The following is a 19,755-nucleotide window of genomic DNA, read 5'->3' as shown; positions in this document are numbered from 1 at the left end:
ACGCCATTGTCTGCGGCTGCAGGCGGCCACGGGGAAGGGGGCCGGGCGGCAGAGGACGGAGCGAGGGTCTGCTCCGGCACTCCCGCAGCGCTCCCATCACCGGCCAAGCCCCGGCGGGGCGGGCAGCCGCCGCTCCACTCCCTCCTTCCCTCCGTCCCTCCCTCCTTCCCTCCCTCCCTCCTTTCCCCCTCCTCTCGCCCCGATTGTGCAATCCCGAGCGGCGGGGCCGGCGGCACCGCCCGGAGCCCGGCACCGGGGGGAGGGAGGCGGGAGGCTCCCGCCCGCCCGCGCCTCCCTGGGCTGCCGCGACGAGGATGCGGCAGCCGCCGGGCACCGCCGGGCTGTAGCCGCCCGCCGACCCGGACCCCATGGGATGTGCCCGCCGTCGCCTGGGTGGTGAGTACCCCTCGGCTTTGTGTCTCGTCCCCCTCCGCCTCCCCCCATCCTCCCCCGCCCCAGAACGGAGCGGACCTGCTGCTTTTTCTCCGCGGCTGATCAGCACCAGATTTTCCGCCTCTTTTCCTCTCCCTTCCATTATACCCTCCCCGGGTGATTGATGGCCGGGAGGATGAGAATATTGCCACGGGCAGAAATCAGTTGCAGATGAGACAAATTTGGGGGAGATCTGCTGGGCAACCGTTGAACTATTTCCACCACCGCTTTAGCTCCAATAAAATAAAAGGCTATGGGGAGCCACGCTCTATGAGCTGCACATCTGTGGTACAGAATCCTTCCCATCTATTTCAAACAAAAGTGCAGAGGAAAGAAGGGGAATGTTCAGTCTATCGATTACCCACACGCCAGAGGACGTGTCCTAGGGCTGCTATCATAAAGGAAGGACGTTTTCCTGATGGCAAGAAAGTAAACTTTTGTTGCTTGAAAACTCCGTGCTGGTGATGATTTTTACACCCTTATATCCTACAAATAATGTTTGGTTTTACTGGACTGTTACAAAGGCTTCTCTCCCACACAGCTCTACCTGTTCCTTGAGTCCTAACAGAGTGTTTTGGTTTGACTGAAGTATTTGTGGCAATTCTTATTCTTTCTATATAGCACAAGCTCAGTGTTTTATGCACAGCACAGATTTGTCTTCTCTGAGAGATCTGGGGACTGAATATGTTTTAGCTCATTTTCAGGCTGCATTAAAGTTGATGCAGACAATCCCTTTCTGCCTACTGACTTTTCTCTTAGGAGAACTCTCCTATGAGAGTGCCCTGTCCTGTAATCTGACTTTAATGGATAACATTAACCCCACCAAACACAAAATGCAGCCTGTGTGAAGTGTTTGTGGATTTGGGGCACCATAACTTTGCCATGATATTTGTTTGGGGCAAAAAAACCTGTACCCTAATGAAACTAGTGGGAAAAATCCTAGTGATAGGGCGAGGCCCAGGTTTTCCCTTGTATTTTTAACCTAAGAGTCTTCTTTGCAGTGTCCAACCAGCCACAAATCAGTTGTGTGCAATGGGCACTTTTGCTTTTTGAAGGCAATCTCTCGAAAGGGGCAGCTCGCCCCACGTTTGCAAACCGCAGCATGGGAAATGGAATCTGCCTTCAGTATAAAAACCCTGAGTGTTTGCAAACTGCCCTGAGAAGAATCTGGGCTCTTGGCTTGACCTCTCTGCGCTGAATTCCAGCTTGGGGAGTTTGTGGTCTTACAGAAAGGGTGAAGGAGTAAAGTCTTTGTGAGTGCCCGGTCGTCTTTCCATAGAGAGGAAAACAGTCAAGCTGGAGGGAGTTTTGGGTGCTGAGGAAGTGCAGGATTGAGCCCCGAGCCAAAATGCTTTTAAAGTAGCCTTGAAGACCTTCCTGTATTGGAGTAACTTTGCTTGTGGCATGTGTTGGCATCAACAAGCTTGTGTTAAGCTGGTGTAGTCGTGGGAAACCTGCTCGAGAAGTAAACTCCTGGGTGGTTATTCCTCCCCGCGCTGTTCCCATTTCATACCTCTGCCGGCTCCCGGAGCGTAGCTGCAGCAACCATGGATCTTACTCAGTCCTAGGGCCTTGCTTTTATTTTGTTTTCTTTGAAATCTCTTGGAAAAAAACCCCCCCTCCTCTCTGTAGTCATCCAGGCTTGGAGTTCCTCTGAGATAAAGCAAGGAGCAGAGTGCGGGTGCATCCAGTTTCTTAGGGCAAAGAAACCCTGCACTCACTCAAATCAGACTCTTACAAACCTGAGCAGCTGATAAAATGGTCCTTTTAGGGGAGGACTGGAGTGGGAATGGGGGGTGGTCTGGCCTCCACGCCTCCCCTTAGCACTGGCAGGAGCTGTGCTTGCTGTTTCCCCAGACTTTTGTTTCTTACACAGCCCTGTTTAGGGAGGGAGCGATGCAGGGTGGTGGGGGCCAGGGCTTCCCTGGGTGTCAATTAGCACCGGTGATGGGAACTGACCTACTCAACACTCCTTTCTACTGGTTGTGGAGCTGGATTGGGCCACTACCCCCCTCCCAGCCACGATTTCAATCTTTTGGAGTTGAGCTTTGGCGTCAGGATCAGACCCTGGCTTTGGTCACTGTCTCAGATGTGGCTTCAGCCTCTTGTGCTGTTACAGAGCTCAGATGACATGTCCAGAGAGGGGAAAACGTGACATTCGGCTCAGGGTTTGATTTCATTGTGGTTACTGGGCCTGATCCTGCAGTTTGAGGAGATACTGTCTAAATGTCAAGTGTGAGGTCAGGCCCCAGCACGTCTGGTAGCAACTGAAAATACCAACTGGGCTGTGAGCTGTAAAGTTAACCCCAAAAAGCCTCTGTCTCTGCACAGCCAGGGGTTTTCTGTGGGTCATAACACAGATGTTGAGGTTTATGTCATTAAAACCGAGAAGACTGGTAAAGCAGAGGTTAAAAAAGAGATCAAGCCAGCACTCAGGTCGACTGGATTCCTGCTGTTGTGGCCAGGATTTGCTCCAAAGAGAGAAGGAAACATCAAGAAAGATCCCGAACCATCGCTGAAAGACCCACAGCTGCAGCTACAAACCCCTTTCTCCTTCCCTCTTTCCACCTCTTGCTCCAGCAGCCTGGAACCTGATCCTGCGAGCACAAACCCCGCTGCGTAGGACAGGGCTTGATTTTTGTGTGCAACTTTGGTAATGAATGACCGAGCCAGCCTCGGTTGGCATTTGAGCCAACTCCCATCTCTGAGTGCAGGATGGCCTTACCCGGCGTGTGTGCTAAACTAAACATCATCATCCTGGTGGCCACTACGTACTAGAACTGGTTTTATCTGGTTCCAGTTAGGCTTGTTTTGAGTAAGACGAGCGGTGCCAGATTCTGATCTCATTTGCACCAAGTGGAGTCATTTGGAAGAGCCAGTCCCAGTTTTACCTCACTCTAAGTGAAAGCAGAACTGGGCTTGCTGGGAGAAGCGCTCCCCAGGGAAATGGCTGGTGCCTGCCTGCAAATCAAACAGGGGTAAAAGTGAAAGGCTCTTAGGACCCTTCCCAGAGGCGTTGTGGATTTCACATCAAAGCTGTTTTGACCCAAAAAGGAGGGGAGAGGCTGTAGCTTCACTTGGAAAGCGAAATGGCGTGAGTGTGCCCTCCAGAGCGAGTGGGGAATGATAGTGTCAGGCTCTGGGTTAGCCATGCTGTGGTAGAGGAAAAACAGCCCCTTTCCACTCCAGGTGGGAACCTGCTGCTTGCAGGGGTCAGGGACAGCTTTAGAGGGAGCAGCCTGGCTGGAGGGCTGCAGTCACTGGTCTGGCACAGGGTTTTCCCAAAGGTTTTGGATCCATGGCTTCACATGTGGACACCTCTGGTCCCTCCCGCGTGGCTGCGGCAGCGAGCGCGTGGGACAGTGTGTGGGAAACACCAGCTCCAGGGGAAGCACAGGAGGGAGTCAAGTCTCCTTCAGGTCCAGACATGTGAGTGAGGCCTCTGGCTGAAATGCTGCTCACAGCTGTGTTTGAAAGAGCCTATTTTTCATATTATCTGCAATGCACTCTCATCCCACCTACCGCTGGGGACTGCTGGAGCCGAAGCCTGTGGCAGACTCGTCCTTCCCTGCACAGCGTCTCCAACAGAGCCTGTGTGCTCTCCCTTTCCCCATTTCACCAGTCCTGCTGCTCCCCAAAACTCCTGGCTGCTGCATAGAATCACAGAATCACAGACTCATTTCAGCTGGAAGAGACCTGTAAGATCACCAAGTCTAACCTTTGTCCCAGCCCTATCAGGTTAGTGCCTGGTTTGTTCTCCAGGCCTCCAGCCCAGCTGATCCTTGCTCCCATGCCACATGCCTTGCTGCTCTTAGGGGCTGTAGAGCTCTGCATTTCAAGTAGGTGCTTGGAGAAGACAGGGAGTGAATGGTAGTGTGGGGCCAGGTTATATTCTTGTGCTTCAGGTTGATGCATTTTCCTGGCAGTGATTGTTCTTAATGCTGAAGAAATTGAGCAATTGAAATAAATAACCAGGAACTGTTTACATTCCTCCTGCCTCCTCCACAGGCCATTAGTGTGTCCCTTTTCCAGCAGAGCTTCTCTAGCACCCCACTCTAAACCTGCCTCAGTCTGTAGGTAGCTTTCCAATGCCTTTGGTAGGTACAAGAGCTTGGATTTTTCTTCCAGCTATGTAAAATGAGTTTCTCGAGTGCTCAGTGCACGGTCAAGGAGCCAGATTTAAAGTCCCAATGTACCAAAGTCTTTTGAAACTCTGACCAAAGTGGGGAGGGGAAAGGGCTTTAAAAATGCTACATTGCTTTCCTCTAGTCCTGCTTTATTTCTGTGAATCACACAACTATGCTTAAGTGGAAACGAGTATGTTATGGCAAGGGGAGCTCTAACATCTCAGCAAAGCAAGCCTGAAGCTCTCAGCTTGGGAGAGACTCCTGTATTCAGTTAAGCACTCATCTGTCTTGCTGTCCTGAAGAATTAACTCTGTTTTCAGGGCATTTCATAGCTTCATACATTTCATGGTTCATTTTCAGTTCAGTTCATAGTTCCCTGACGATACTGTCACGGCATCGCTCAGGTGACTTTGGGCTATTGCAGGCACAACACCAGAGTCCCCAAAAGAATGTTGTGCTTTGTAATTTTTGCCACCAACTTCCAAAAATGTCAAGTTTTAGCTAAATGCAAATTTCCAAACAGGGGGAGGTGTTCACTAAGGACAAGGATTGAATGAAATCAGTTGTTTTGATTCTCTTTTGTGCAGTACACGGTGACTTTTCAGGTTACCCCAGTTCAGATGGCAACTTTTCCTGCTTTTAGTGCTGGATCCTAATGCTTTTTGTTCTGTGTAAGCAAGTACTATTTGAGTTGAGATCCTTAAGAAGCAATTCTCTGAAGTATTCAGAAGTTACTGTTTAGACAAAATCTTCTGTCTGATTAGAGCCATGCCCTGGATTGTTCTGGGACAGATAGATGTTTCTTTCTAGTTGCCACTAAATCAGACACTTACTGTGGCTTTGCTTTCTTTTAGATGCCTAAATTGGTTGGCTTTTAGTGTTTGCAGCTGCAATGAGTGGCAGAGAACTTCTGGAGAGATTCCAGGGGAGGGCTACAAAGATGCTGAGGGGACTGGAACATCTCTGATAAGGAGGAAAGGCTGCAGGACCTGGTCCACTCTTTTTACTGTGGTGCTCAGTGGTAGGACAATGGGCACAAGCTGAAACACAACAAGTTCCACTGGAACAGGAGGAGAAAGTCCTTTGGTGCTGAGGTGAGGAAGCCCTGGCCCAGGCTGCCCAGGGAGGGTGTGGAGGCTCCTTCTCAGGAGGTTTCCAACCCCACCTGGACACATTCCTGTGCCCCTGAGCCAGGGGAAGCTGCTTGAGCAGGGGTTGGGGCTGGGGGAGCTCTGCAGGGCCCTTCCCACCCCCACCACTCTGGGACTCTGTGCAGCTGTGATTATTCCTGGCCACCTCCACACACTCCCACCTGAGAGCTTCCTCCTCTCCAGGCAGTGATCCCTCCATGCCCTGCAGCACAGTGTCCTGGCATGACTTGGCTGTCCTGGCCTGACTCCCACATGCCCAGCAGCGTGGCTTTTCCCTAGAGCACCTTTCTGTTGAGGAACCTGTGCTGCATCGTGTGGGGCAAAGGCTGTTGGCAGCCATCCCTCCTCTCCTGCCCCAGGCAGCCTCTTCCCTCAAAGGAAGTCTTGCACTCCTAAGACCTCCCTGTGCTTTTCCACTCTCTCTGCACCCATCAGCTCACTTGGCATACAGCACTCCCCTCCCTCTGCTCTTACAAACAGGGAGATGGAGGCACAGAGCAGTGAACTCAGCAGCACTTTTCTGGGGCTTCCTCTCCCAGCAGCACCATGTGGCAGCTTTTGTCAGCAGAATGGCACAAATAACTGGTTGAACACAGAGATGGGACCCAGCACTGCTGTGATTCACATCTAACACCAACTTGGGGTTGCTCTTGGCAGCTTGGTGTGCTGTAGCACGAGAGCCAGGCTGGGCAGGGAGCTGTATTTCTTTCAGTGTGTGGCTAATTAGTGGTGACTGTTCAAATATGCATGCCTGAAATCACTTCTCCCCATGTATCAATATACACTGAACAGAAGATGCTAAAAGGAAAGGTCTTGAAGCTTCCTGCTGATGATTTCTACTGATAAACTGGAATCTTAAAACTGAGTCATTTAGGAGCTCAACTTTAATGCCCAGCCTTGAAAACAGCTCTTTTTTAAAGTGCTTTAAGAACCTGCCTGGGGTGAAAGTGCTAAAAAATCAAAACCTGCCTGTTCTATTCTTAAAGTACTCTTAGAAAGTATTCCAGCTGTAACAAAGAGCAAGATCAAGTGGACACAGCAACAGAGTGTATAGTAAATGTAGTTTATGTAGAAGGCCAATCTACTAGAACCTCTTGGAAGTGTCAACGAGCTTCTGAGTAAGGATCATCTGTACACTTGGATTTCCAATAAGCTTTTGACAAGGTCCTTCATCAAGCCTGTTAGGGAATGACATGATGTTAAAAAGTGATTTAAGAACAGGAAACAAAGTACTTTCTAAGGTTTCTCAGTGTGAAAAATGCTTCTAGGCATGATGCTGGGACAGTGGAATTGTTACAGAGTCAAACGTGGTGTAGAAAAGCAAATTGTGAAGATTTGCAATCAATGGGTACTTGATCCAGACACAGATGTCCAGGGAGGCAGGAGAGGGAGGTGAAGGTTCTGGTCTTGACCAGGAATCAGGATGCTTTGTCTGTCTCTGCTGAGATCTCATGCATCTCACACAAAGACTCGAATCACTGAGTCAGGCACTGGGGTTTCCCAGCTTCCCCCTCATCTTCCTCAGCTGACACTGTTTCTGTGCCGTATTCACAGGCTTTGAGCCTTGGCTAAGCAATGTTTGTAAAGCTTAGGGGTCTCTTGTCTCAGAACCTGTCATGCTGTGTGTGTGGCCATGAGCACAATATACCTATGTCTGTGATTTTATGTGTTTGGCAAAACTGCAAGATGCTGGAGTAGAAAAATACCTATAAATACATGAAACTCCTGGTGGAACGTTCTCCATGTCCACCTGCAGGCTTGTCTTGTGTTATGGTGTAAACTTCCCACTGGAAAAAGAGGGTAAAACTGATTAGATCTTTTTTTATTCTCCTCCAGAAGTGTTTGGTTTCCAAATGGCCGAGAACAGCTGTGGGCTGGATGGTGGGAACGTGGCCTCCGAGGTAATTCCCGTGCTTGTCCTCCAGCCGATGTAATGATGTAGATTTTCCCAGCTGCTTCCAGGCGTTGGCTGGGACTGTCCTGCTTGCAGCACTCCTCAGAGTCCCAGGGGCTGCTGGGGTGGGAGGAAGAGGCTCTTGTAGGTGACACTAAACATCTGAGCGTGTTCACCACCAGATCTCATGGGAGGCTCAGTTGTTGGCAGAGCTCCTGCCAGGCTCTCTGCGCCTCAAAGGGATGCACGGCCCCATCAGCCTTGGCCCCATCAGCCTTGGCCACTTCACCCCTCAGCTCCTTGGGCATGGGGACAGGCTGGAAAAGGGCACAGGGGCCACTCACCACAAGGCTGCAGCTGTGCATGTTGTTTGTCTCTGGAGTCTGGGATGTGCCAGGCTCAAGGGCTGAGTCATTTCATTGCTCAAATGCGTGTGGAAGGGATGGTGGAGGAAACTGCCATAGGGTTCCCTGCAGGGGGGGAGGAGGGGGGAGCTGCTCACGGGCTGATGGCTCTGCTGGAACTGAGCTGAACTTTCTGCTTGAAAAGCTTTGACTAGGAGGGAAAAAAAAACCCCAGCGTCCTGGTGTGAGGAAGAGAAAGAAGCCCCTGTGTGCAGGGCAGTCCTGCTCCTGTTAGCAGGCTGGGGCCGGGGTCAGCGCCGGGGAGCACACACTTGTTCCTTTAGGGGCTGCAATGTGTAATTTAGCTTGTCAGGGAGGAATGTGCTCAATGCCTTTATTTAATCGGGACTTTGCAAACCTGCTCGAGTGCTTTCTCTTCCTTTTTCCCCCTTGCTTTCCCAGCTGGTGGGGGGAGAAGGAACACGGTGCTTTTGTCTCTGACCCTGTGGCTGCTGTCAGATGAATGGCTTTAGTGGCAGCTCTGTCTGCATGACTGAGCTGTGCCAGCCAAGTGCCGTGGTTGTGAGCGGGCTCTTTCCAGCCCCAGCTCCCTCCCAAACTCAGCTGCATCAGATATTTTCCCAGGCACTGGCATAAACCTTGTTAGTTACTAGAAATGTGTGCCTGCGGGTTCCAGGGCATTCTTGGGAGAAGGAAAACACCATGTGGATGTGGCTTAAAATCAGGGGAGCCAGGGGTGCAGCTGCCTGTGCTGGAGAAGGGGGTTCAAGCTGGAACTGCTCGAGGTCTGTGGAAGCACCTGGTTCCTCTGCTCACCGACTGCCCTCCTGCAAACTGTGGCAGTGGCCACGCTGCCAGGGGCTCTGGTTACAAAGCCATCCTTGCTCAGGAAAGGAGAGGGCTTGAGCATGTGTTTAAGTGCTTTCCTGAATCCAGGCCAGGTGCTTTAACAGAGCAGAACCTCACTCATCTTCTTGGGGTAGGAGAGAGACAGGAGTCCAGATGCTCAGAGTTGATCCTTTGTGCTTCTGGCAATGGGTCTGTTCTGAGTGCTGCAGAAGCACCTCTGTGTTGAATACCTCCCTCCAGGGGAAGAAAAAAAATGGTCCCAGGGAAGCAGAGCTGTCAGTGCAGACAGAAATATTTGCCTCTTTGCTCCTGGGCAGAGGTGCAGAGAAGCCTGGAAAAGAAAACAGCCACCACCTCTCTTTGGAGAGAAGGAAATTGCTCTGTAATCGGGCATGTGGAAGTGAACTTGTGCGCTGACTCCAGAGGAATTTCGTCTGTTCCCTGGGGGTTTGTGATGGCTGTTTGGGTCACATCCCAGCTCTGATCTCGGACTTGCCTTTGGGAGCAGGATTCCTCAGCACAGAGCTGCTGGCATTTAAGGAATGAGTGATGCTTGTTTCAGAAAACCAAGCAAATCAAATGTGTGTGTGTGTGTCTGTGTGTGTGTGTGTGTGTGTGTGTGTGTGTGTGTGTGTGTTCAGCTTTGCCATGGTGTTCTTAGCAGAAATTGCAGAGTTCCCCCACTGGAATGGCAAAAAAAAGGTTCAGGGAGAAGAAGGAATCCCTAAGAGCTGCCTTCAGCACAAATGTATTTAACCACATTGCTCTCATTAATGACAGTGCAGGTTCAGGGGCTAAAACCCTTTGCTTACCTCAAACCAAGACCTGCAAACCCTGCTTTGTGCAGGTATTCACACTGGGCACCTGTGGGATTCACGTGAACAAGTGTTGGGAGGGTTTAGAAAAGCAGAGCTATAAGGGTGTTCTGGCTTTATAGTTCATGTATCACCAGGAAATAAGGACATTTAGCAGATACCCCACCTGACTCCTCCAGACATCCTAAGGCCAGGGAATGAGGATGCTCTTTCTGTCTGCTTTGGCATGGAGGGTGGGGAAGCATCTGTCTCTCATCTCCCTCTTAATTCAGATGCAGGAGGTTGGGCTCAGTGGAGGAGTAACAGGGCAAAACCCTCTGCCCCATAATGACAGAGGTGGAACTGTGAGAGGTGCTTAGTGAGCCACCTCAGTCATTTAGATTAAGGTGGTGGTCCTGCAGCCCAGGATGTGTTGGTGAAGACCAAGTGACTGGGGGAACGCTCCCCAGCACAGAGCTGCCTCTGGCCTCTGATAAACAAGGCATTTTTCCTCTCCTTCCCCAGCAAACATTAGAGGGCTGGGCCCAGGAGCTGTGGGAATCAACAGGAGTCTTTCCAGTGTGGGCTTTGGATCATCCTCTGGATAAATAAATAGAAGGAAATAACAAATAACAGGGTTCTGACCAATAGAAAGCCTGGATGGCTGCTTTTCACCATGACTCCATCCAAACCCCACAAAGGAAAACATCTCCCTGTTTCTATGATGCTTTTCCATCTGCCTTTCCCCAGTGACTGGGAGTGTTAGTGCAGGCACCTTGGCTCCAGAGCACGGCTGACCCACGAGGAAACCCTGCATGGGATTGCTCTGGGGGGCAGCAAGTCCCTCTGAGGCGACCACCTTTGAGTGAGGTTTATGCTGGCTGCTGACCGACTGCCCATCCCCATTTGCTGAATTTAAGTGACTCTTTAACAAATAAATGCTGGTTTGGGTCCTTCCTGAGGGTTTCCAGCCTCTGGCTGGAGGTTTCTGCTCTCCCTGCTTTGCTGCTGCCTCGCAGCGACACCTGCTGCGCGCTTCCAGGGGGAGAGACGTGTTCCTTGCAGGGGTAACAGTCCCTTCTCCCTGGCAGGGCTCGCAGGTTTGGCTTTGAAGGTGGGAGAAAAGGAGGTGAGGAAGTGTGCTCCTTCCTCAAATACAAACATTTCTGCGTTCCATGGCTTCTCAAACCCACCTTTGCCCATGGTGGTGATGCCTTTGGTTTACAAACTTCTCCCAGCCTGGCTTTGGATGGCAAATGATGCAAAGCCTGCTGTGCATAGGGTTGTTGGTTTTTTCTGCCTGCATGCCCTGGAGCTTGTTTTGGAGAAGGAAGAGGCAGAACAGCATGGCCCACTTCTTATGCAGGGTTTTGGGGAGCCTTCCTGGCCACATCAGTGACTGTGGAGGGAAAAGGCTGCAGGACCTGGGGCTGTTCAGCCTAGAGGAGACTGAAGAGGGATCTCATTAACACAAGTGTTTAAAAGGTGTTTGTCAAGAGGATAGGGCAGCACTTTTTTCCTGTTGTCTCAAGTGACAAGACAAGCATTGACAGAAGCTGGAACACAACAAGTTCCACTGGCACAGGAGGAGAAAGTCCTTTGGTGCTGAGGTGAGGGAGCCCTGGCCCAGGCTGCCCAGGGAGGGTGTGGAGGCTCCTTCTCAGGAGGTTCCCAACCCCACCTGGACACATTCCTGTGCTCCCTGAGCCAGGGGAACCTGCTTTAGCAGGGGCTGGGGCTGGATGAGCTCTGCAGGGCCCTTCCAGCCCCCACCATCCTGTGGATCTATAATGCTGCAACATGTGAGGACCAACACACTGAGCCGACATACCTGTGCGGAGAAATGGGCTGGCTTGCCTGTTTTCTTTCCTTCTAACACTTTGCTCTCTGTCTCCAGCTGTAGGATTCTGGCAGAGCTGGCCATGATGTTATGGTTTGTGGTTGGTGCCCTCTTCCCAGCGCTGCTCCTGGCTGCACCACCCCCCATAAACAAACTCGCTCTCTTCCCGGACAAGAGTGCATGGTGTGAGGCAAAGAACATCACCCAGATCGTGGGGCACAGCGGCTGTGAGTCCAAGTCCATCCAGAACAGGTAGGGATCCCCTGAGTGCAGGGCTGGATGCAGCTGATTTCCCTTTGCAGATGACACCAGAGCAGCTCTGGGGACTGTCCCACTGCCTGGCTGCCTTCTGTCTGTCTCAGTAGTCAAATGTCCTTCTGCATTTGGTGGGAAGAGCAGGCATCTCCCCTGAGCCTTCACCCCTCCTGTTGTCTTTGCAGGGCCTGTCTGGGACAGTGTTTCAGCTACAGTGTCCCCAACACCTTCCCTCAGTCCACAGAGTCCCTGGTTCACTGTGACTCCTGCATGCCAGCCCAGTCCATGTGGGAGATCGTGAGTATCCCTGCCTGCACCATGGTTCCTTCTGCAGAGCCTCACTCAGGGGCTTCCAATTCTGCTCTGACACCCCTTTGGGGCAATTCCTTTCCCTACCCTGAGGATTTCCCACTTGTGGTTTCCTTCCAGGATGTCTCTCAGGTGACTGTAACCCTGTCTGGGTGGAAGGGGCTGCTGGAAGCAACTGATGTACTGAGTGATGCATTTATCACTTTGTTTGCAGAAGCATCCCCCATCAGTCCCTGCATTATTCATCCCTGTACTCATCCCATGTGCCTGTTCTCTTCACCACTCCCTTTGTCACCTCCTCCCACTTGGGCATTTCTGACTCCTTCCATGTGCAGAAGTGTTCCCCACAGCCCATCTGCCAGTCACCCCAGTTCATGCCACCACTGATTCTGGTAGAGCCTGGAAGCCTCCCTCTGAGGCAAGCCTGGGCACCCAGGGAATGGGTTCAGCTCTTTGTTTGGCTCCCAGCTCAGACATTTGGGCTGATGGTTTAGTCCAAACTCTCTGAGACACTCAGCAACATGTTTTATGAGTGGCCTTTGCACTGGTATTATTATTAACTCTCAGCTACAGGAGGGACACTGAGGGGCTGGAGGGTGTCCAGAGCCAGGCACAGAGCTGGGGAAGGGGCTGGAGCACAAGGGGCTGGGGAGGGGCTGAGGGAATGGGGGTGTTGAGCCTGGAGAAGAGGAGGCTGAGGGCAGCCAGCAGCACTCTCTGACACTCCCTGACAGGAGGCTGCAGGGAGCTGGGGGTCGGGCTCTGCTCCCCAGCCATGAATGACAGGACAAGGGCAAATGGGCTGCAGCTGCCCCAGGGGAGGTTGAGGCTGGAGCTGAGGCAGAACTGTTTCCCTGAGAGGGGTGTGAGCCCCTGTGCCAGGCTGCCCAGGGAGCTGGGGCAGTGCCCAGCCCTGGAGGGATCCCAAAGGCGTGGAGCTGAGGTGCTGAGGCTGTGGGTCAGTGCTGGGCTGGGCAGGGTGAGGGCAGGGCTGGCACTGCAGCAGCTTCAAGGGCTTTAACAACCAGAACGATTCCATGACCCTATGATTTCATTGCTGTGCCAGCAGTGCCTGGGAGCAGGGTCCTGCTGGAGTTGGTGCACGTTCTCCAAGTGTATGCAGCTCTGAGAACTGCCCCACAGACTGACTCTGGAGCTGTCTGTGTGGGCAGTGAACTGTCACTTCAGGCTTGAAATACCCTGACTGTGCAGGGCATGGGGCAGGTCAGAGTGCCCACAGCAGGGTGGTCATCAGGGCCTTGGGCTGCACACTCACTCCTGTCCCCATCCCACTACCCAGGTGACACTGGACTGTCCAGGCAATGACGAGATCCCCAGGGTTGACAAGCTGGTGGAGAAGATACTTCACTGTAGCTGCCAGGCTTGTGGGAAGGAGCCCAGCCACGAGGGAGCCCTGTTCAATGTCTACCTGAATGCAGAGGAGAACATGCCTGCTGAAGGTCCCAGACCCCACCACTATGCCCACCATCAGCAGGAGGTGGAAGAACCTCCTGCCTCCAGCCACCACCATCACGAGGAGGAGGGCGAGGAGTGACCTGGCCCTTGGGGACTGTGACATGGGCAGGGGATGTGTGCAAGGGGGAGAGCTGGGGTTTGGGGAGGGAGGGGGGATGGTGAAGTCTTTCCTGTCTAATAGCTGCCCTCATGCTTTGCTCTCCAAAACACCCCAGGGCTGGAGGAATGTTTTGAGGCACAAGGAGGGCTGAAGGGCAGCCATGGGGCTGGAGCTGCAGGGTGAGAGAGGAGAGCTCAGTTTCTGATGCAAAACTACTTGCACATAATAGTAATAATATATTGAGAGGAGCAGGAACCCGGATGAGGGGGTTTTGGCTGAGAGCAAGAGCTGAGCTGAGCTTCCTGGGGCTGTCTGCAGGCTCCTGAACCTGCTGTAGAGCCCTCACTGAGTCCTTCTGGGCTTTTCTTTTGTAAATGGCTTGTGCTTGGGGTGGAGGAAGAAGGGATGCAGCCTCTCCACAGTCCCACCAGAGACACACATCTCTCAGGGGTGTGTGGGACCAGCAGCATCCCTTCTCCCTCCTACCTGCCCTGCCTGCCTCAGGACACGTGAGCCCAACGTGCTGTTCCTCCTGGCACCCACTGGGTCTCGATTCACCCCCAAGCCCCTCGCATCAGCCATCTCCTGGGGAGTGTTTTGTTTCTGAGGTCACTGGGAACTGTGGTGCTCAGAGCCCTTTCCTTGCTGGTCCACAGGGCCACCACATAGCTCTCTGGGGATGAGAGAATTGGGTCACACAGGCTCTGGGGCTTCACGTTTTGTGGCCCACAGAGAACAGCCCAGAGCAGGCTGGTGCTGGGGTGACCAGTGTGGGAGGCAGCCCCTCTCCCCACTCTCCCTGCTGCACCTTACTGGTGGTGGAGGGAGGAGGGGGACAGATGCTGATGCACATCTGAGGGGCACAGCTCAGGCAGGGCTGTGTGGATTGGGGTGGGGGGATGGCCCTGTGCCCCTCCTGCTCCCCCTCCCTCTCTGTTATATAAAGCTGATTCCTTCGGCGCTGTCCTGACAAGAGCTTCCAGAGCTTGTAATCAACACCCCCCTCTCCTTTTCACAAGGGTTGGTTTGTTGGTTTGGTTGGTATTTTTTTCCTTAAATAAACTAGTCCTGACTTCATTTCTCAGTGCCCTGATGCCTGCCTGGTTTTTGGCAGCAGGCTCCTCGCTGCTGTACCAGGACACCAGACGGGACAGCAGGTAGAAGGGAACAGGCCACGGATGAGCAACGGTTCCCTTTGGCTTTCTGCTGCATCCATCTGGGAGGAGGAGGAGGAGGGAAAAGAAGAACAAACGACCCCAAAATCTCAGCACATGGGCTGCACGTGGACACGGGAGCCCGCTCGTGTGGGGTCTGGCAGCGATTGCGCAACCTTCATCGGCTCTGTCGCCACTAGGTGACACTCTCGGTCCAGCGTGGTTCCTGGCATCCAGATGTTCACGGCCTCCAGGAGCGCCTCTGGACGGGAGAAGAGCGAACTTGGACAAGGACATGGACATGGACATCCCTTCGTGGGTGAGGAGGGGACCCAAGAGCCTTGGCTGAAAACCAATGGGCTGGACAGTGCGCCCTTGCAGAGCTCCAGTCCCACTCACGTCTGGCCACTCGGCGTGACCCTGCCCTTAGATGCTGCCTTGTCCAAGCCTGACCCCAGGGGAGGTTCTGTCGGCTTCTGGAGGGGCAGCAGGTTGTACCAGCCCAGCAGATGGCTCTCGTTGTGCTCAGTGCTGGGCCCCTCACTCAGTGCCACAGGGACACTGAGGGGCTGCAGCGTGGCCAGAGCCGGGCACAGAGCTGGGGAAGGGGCTGGAGCACAAGGGGCTGGGGAGGGGCTGAGGGAATGGGGGTGTTGAGCCTGGAGAAGAGGAGGCTGAGGGCAGCCAGCAGCACTCTCTGACACTCCCTGCCAGGAGGCTGCAGGGAGCTGGGGGTCGGGCTCTGCTCCCCAGCCATGAATGACAGGACAAGGGGAAAGGGGCTGCAGCTGCCCCAGGGGAGGTTGAGGCTGGAGCTGAGGCAGAACTGTTTCCCTGAGAGGGGTGTGAGCCCCTGTGCCAGGCTGCCCAGGGAGCTGGGGCAGTGCCCAGCCCTGGAGGGATCCCAAAGCCATGGAGCTGAGGTGCTGAGGCTGTGGGTCAGTGCTGGGCTGGGCAGGGTGAGGGCAGGGCTGGCACTGCAGCAGCTTCAGGGCTTTAACAACCAGAACAATCCTATGATCCTGTCATTCTGTGATCATTGCTCTGCTTTTCAAGTACCAGAGTCCCTCCCATGTTTGGAGAACAGCTCTGCAGGTGGTGAAGCAGGAGAGTTTACATTAAGGCTGCAGTTGGGACAGCAAGGCTGAAAAGGAAGGACTCAGGCAGGGGTGGAGGTGTCCTGTGTGGTAAGGTAATTCTTTTAGGCTCTGAAGTGTCCTACTAAGGACAGGAGAGCCAGGAGAAAGTGGAGAAAGCCATGCTGTCACTGGCCATGCTGTCACATGGCCCTTTTATTGACTTACAGTGACAACAGGAGCTGGATTTAGCAGAGAGGCTGTTCCTGCAAGCTCTGGGAGCTGCAGTTCACACTGCTGGGAGCAGGATGCCTCCATCTGCTTGCCACAGTGAATCAGTGGAGGCAGGGCAGGGCTATTTGGCAGATGAAAACACAAATCTTTCAAGGTAGTTAGCCAGGCTCTGCCCAAAATCTACCCTAAGTAGCCATCCCACTTACAAGATGGAATTGATCCTGAGAGCAGATTGCACTATTGGAGGCCACTGCATTAAGCCCTCGACAGCCTGAGTGTCCCCACTGAGGTCTCTCAGCCATCGAGTTTTACTCACTCTGGCTCAGCAACCCTTTCTTTGCCATGTTGACACAAGAAGAGTGGCTGTTGACTACCTGATTTTGCTTTCCCAGCTAGTGGTATTGGAGAGCAGAGCTGGTGGAAACCATGATCCCCTGCAGATGTGCCCAGAAACGCAGCACAGGGAGCGAGAGGCCAGAGATCAGCTGAGCTACCAGAGCAGAGAAGCTTTTGCAGAGGCAACAATAGGATTTGGACTCATTTTAAGGCAGGTTAAACACATTTTGCTTTCATCAGCTCAGACTCACTTCCCCAGCAAACACATCCAAACCAAGTGCACCAAACCTCCCACCATAGGTACTTGTGGAGGACACACTCCTGATCCAGTCTCCTTCTGTGGAGCAAAAGCTCTGGAGATAAATTCACAGAATCCCAGCATGATGGGGGCTGGAAGGGCCCTGCAGAGCTCATCCAGCCCCAGCCCCTGCTAAAGCAGGTTCTCCTGGCTCAGGGGGCACAGGAACGTGTCCAGGTGGGGTTGGAAACCTCCTGAGAAGGAGCCTCCACACCCTCCCTGGGCAGCCTGGGCCAGGGCTCCCTCACCTCAGCACCAAAGCAGTTTTCATCTGTGTTCCAGTGGCATTTATTGTGTTCCAGCTTCTGTCCATCACCCCTTGTCCTGTCACTGGGCACTGCAGAAAAAAGTGCTGCCCATCCTCTTGACAAACACCTTTTAAACACTTGTGTTGCTGAGGTTCCCCTGAGCTCAGGCTTCTGTTCCCCAGGCTGAACAGCCCCAGGACTGCAGCCTTTCCTCCTCACACACATGTTCCAGCCCCTCAGCATCTTGCTGGCCCTGCACTGGCCTCTCTCCAGCAGTTCCCTGTCTCTCTGCAGCTGGGGAGCCCAGCACTGGCCACAGGACTCCAGATGAGGCCTCAGCAGGGCAGAGCAGAGGGAAGGGAGAACCTCCTTTGACCTGCTGCCCACACTCTTCTTAATGACCCCTAGGGAGCCATTGGCCTTTCTTGGCCACGCTGCTGGTTCATGTTTAATTTACTGTCCCCCAGAACTCCCAGATCCTTAAGTGAGGTTGGGATGCAGCAGGGCTGAGAAGGAAGCTTGGCTTTACCCTGTGGCATAACTTCCTCACTGAGCACTCGCCTGGAGCCAGCTGGGGTCAATCTGTTCTGCATTGATGTCACCTCACTGGGGAGGCTGCTGCAGTGTGGGCTTGGGTTGGGTTTTCTTACTTGTTCCCAGGCCCAGATGGGACGAGGAAGTGAGGGTTTCCTGGCAGAAGTGCTTTGCTAACAAACCCTCCTGCTGTGATCAGAGCCTGGTGCGTGTGTGTGCTCTGCCCTGGACCCCTGCCAGGACACTGCCGCAGAGGTGGCCCCGCGAGGTTTGGCTGGGAGCATCCAAGGAGAGGGTCCTGGGGCAGCACAGGGAGGGCAGACACTGTGCACAGACTCCCAGGAGAGCTTGTCCTGGTCTGAGTGACAGCTGCTGTGCCCCAGGGGGAGTGGATCCCAGGGGGCAGTGGGCTGTCTTGTGCAGTGGTGGGCTCTGCTGTGCATCTCCCACGGAGCAAAACACGACAAAGATGTGGGAAAAGTGAGGAGAAAAGCAGATCTCTGTAAAGAGACAATTTTCTGTCCTGGAGAGGGTGGCTGGGCAGGACACAAGGACAGTGTGGGCAGCAGGGCCAGGGAGGTTGTGCTGCCCCTCTGCTCTGCCCTGCTGAGGCCTCATCTGGAGTCCTGTGGCCAGTTCTGGGCTCCCCAGCTGCAGAGACACAGGGAACTGCTGCAGAGAGGCCAGTGCAGGGCCAGCGAGATGCTGAGGGGCTGGAACATGTGTGTGAGGAGGAAAGGCTGCAGCCCTGGGGCTGTTCAGCCTGGGGAAGAGGAGACTGAGGAGGAATCTCAGTAATAGTTCCAAATCTCTCACTGGTGGGTGTCAGGAGGCTGGGGCAGCACTTTTTTTTCTATTGTATCCAGTGACAGGACAAGGGGTGATGGGATGAAGCTGGAACACAACAAGTTCCATTTAAACATAAGGGGAAACTCTTTGAGTGTTTCAGTGAGGGAGCCCTGGAACAAGCTGCCCATGGAGGGTGTGGAGGCTCCTTCCTTGGAGCTCTTCAAGACCCCCCTGGACACGTTCCGGTGTGACCTGATCTAGGTGGGAGCTGCTTTGGCAGGAGGTTGCACTAGATGAGCTCTGCAGGTCCCTTCCAACCCCACCATGCTGTGATCTGTGATTCAGTGCCAGAGATGCAGCAGGACGGGCTGTGGTGGGGCTGCAGCGTGCACAGCCGGCACGACCCGCACATGGGCAGCAGCATCTTCCCGGGGGAAGGAGCGTTACCCTGGGGCCGGGGGGACACGGCTCGGGTCGCTGCTGCAGCCGGTGCCTCCGGTCAACCCCCAACAGCGACTGCAGCCAATTGCTGCAAGGGAAGAAAAACCCAAAGGCAGCCCTTTTCGGCAGATGGTGAACACAAAATAGGAAATGAAGCCCTGCCAAGCGCTGGCGCTGAGGCGTGGGGTGGGAGCCTGGGACACCTCCCCGCGCTTGGAGAGTCTGAACCAGGAGGGATGCAGAAGCCAGCAGGAGCCTCTGGCTTCTCGCACATGTTGCCTTCCCCTTGCCATGGGTCTGTCCAGGGTTCAGGGTGATGGGCTGCCCAGGTAACCCCAGGGCGGAGGGACAAGCGCTGAGGCTGTCCCGGTTCAGACGCAGCCTCCGCTCGCTCCCTGCATCCCTGGCTGCAGATCGCCGGCGAGTCAGCCTTGCCGTGCCTCGAGCTGCTTTTGCAGCAGGAGCTGCGGGCCGTTGCAGGCGGGGTTTGCTGCTTTTTTTATCTGGCTTTGCAAAATGTCGCTGTTTATCAGCTGATGCAGAGGAGCCCGGCGCCGGCTTAGCCTCGGACGGGCTGGCTGGCGGCGGCGAGGCAGAGCCCGGTGCTGGCTGTCTCTTTAAGGCAGGAAAGCAAACTCTGGCTGCCACTTCGTGGAGTTTCGACCAGATCCCTGTTTTCATTAGCGGTTCATCTTCTCCTCCCCCCGCCAGCCCCCTCCCCAGCCCCACCTCCCCGTCGGCGTTTCTGCATCCTTTTCTGTGCATCACGGAGCAGCAGGTAAAAGTCTTGTCTGGCACCTGCAGACACACACTCACACACCCCCACACACGCAGCCCTGCACGCCGGACCCACCTTTGCCGGGAAGAGACACCTTCCCACGCTCCTGCATGTGGCATCTTCCTCCTCACTACGAGCTCCCTAGAGCCGCCTCGGGGCTGCTCAGCCTCTCTCTGCTGTCTCCGGCTGCAGCAGCAGCAGAGCTCAGGCACAGAGGAGCTCAGTGGGGCCTCGCTGCCCCAGGGGACAGAGCTCTGCAGGTAGCAAGCTTGGCT

At 54.0% G+C, this 19,755-nt stretch overlaps 1 protein-coding gene across 2 annotated transcripts; it reads left to right on the top strand.

The window, feature by feature from the left end:
- Positions 1-233: 233 nt before the first annotated feature.
- On the top strand, positions 234-14,669 carry NBL1 (NBL1, DAN family BMP antagonist). 2 transcript variants are annotated; one of them, XM_062012962.1, is made up of 5 exons: positions 234-396; positions 7,547-7,611; positions 11,510-11,704; positions 11,893-12,004; positions 13,317-14,669. In XM_062012962.1, the coding sequence occupies exons 2-5, from the start codon at positions 7,589-7,591 to the stop codon at positions 13,569-13,571; spliced, it is 585 nt and encodes a 194-aa protein (XP_061868946.1). In that variant the 5' UTR covers positions 234-396; positions 7,547-7,588; the 3' UTR covers positions 13,572-14,669. The 2 variants fall into 2 exon arrangements, with proteins under 2 accessions (XP_061868946.1, XP_061868944.1); XM_062012960.1 differs by lacking the exon at positions 7,547-7,611 and having other exon boundaries at positions 285-396.
- The last annotated feature ends 5,086 nt before the right edge of the window (positions 14,670-19,755 follow it).

The sequence above is a fragment of the Colius striatus genome, chromosome 21 (genome assembly GCF_028858725.1).
Source record: "Colius striatus isolate bColStr4 chromosome 21, bColStr4.1.hap1, whole genome shotgun sequence".
Lineage (NCBI taxonomy): Eukaryota > Metazoa > Chordata > Aves > Coliiformes > Coliidae > Colius > Colius striatus.
This window is presented reverse-complemented; position numbering and strand designations above follow the sequence as displayed.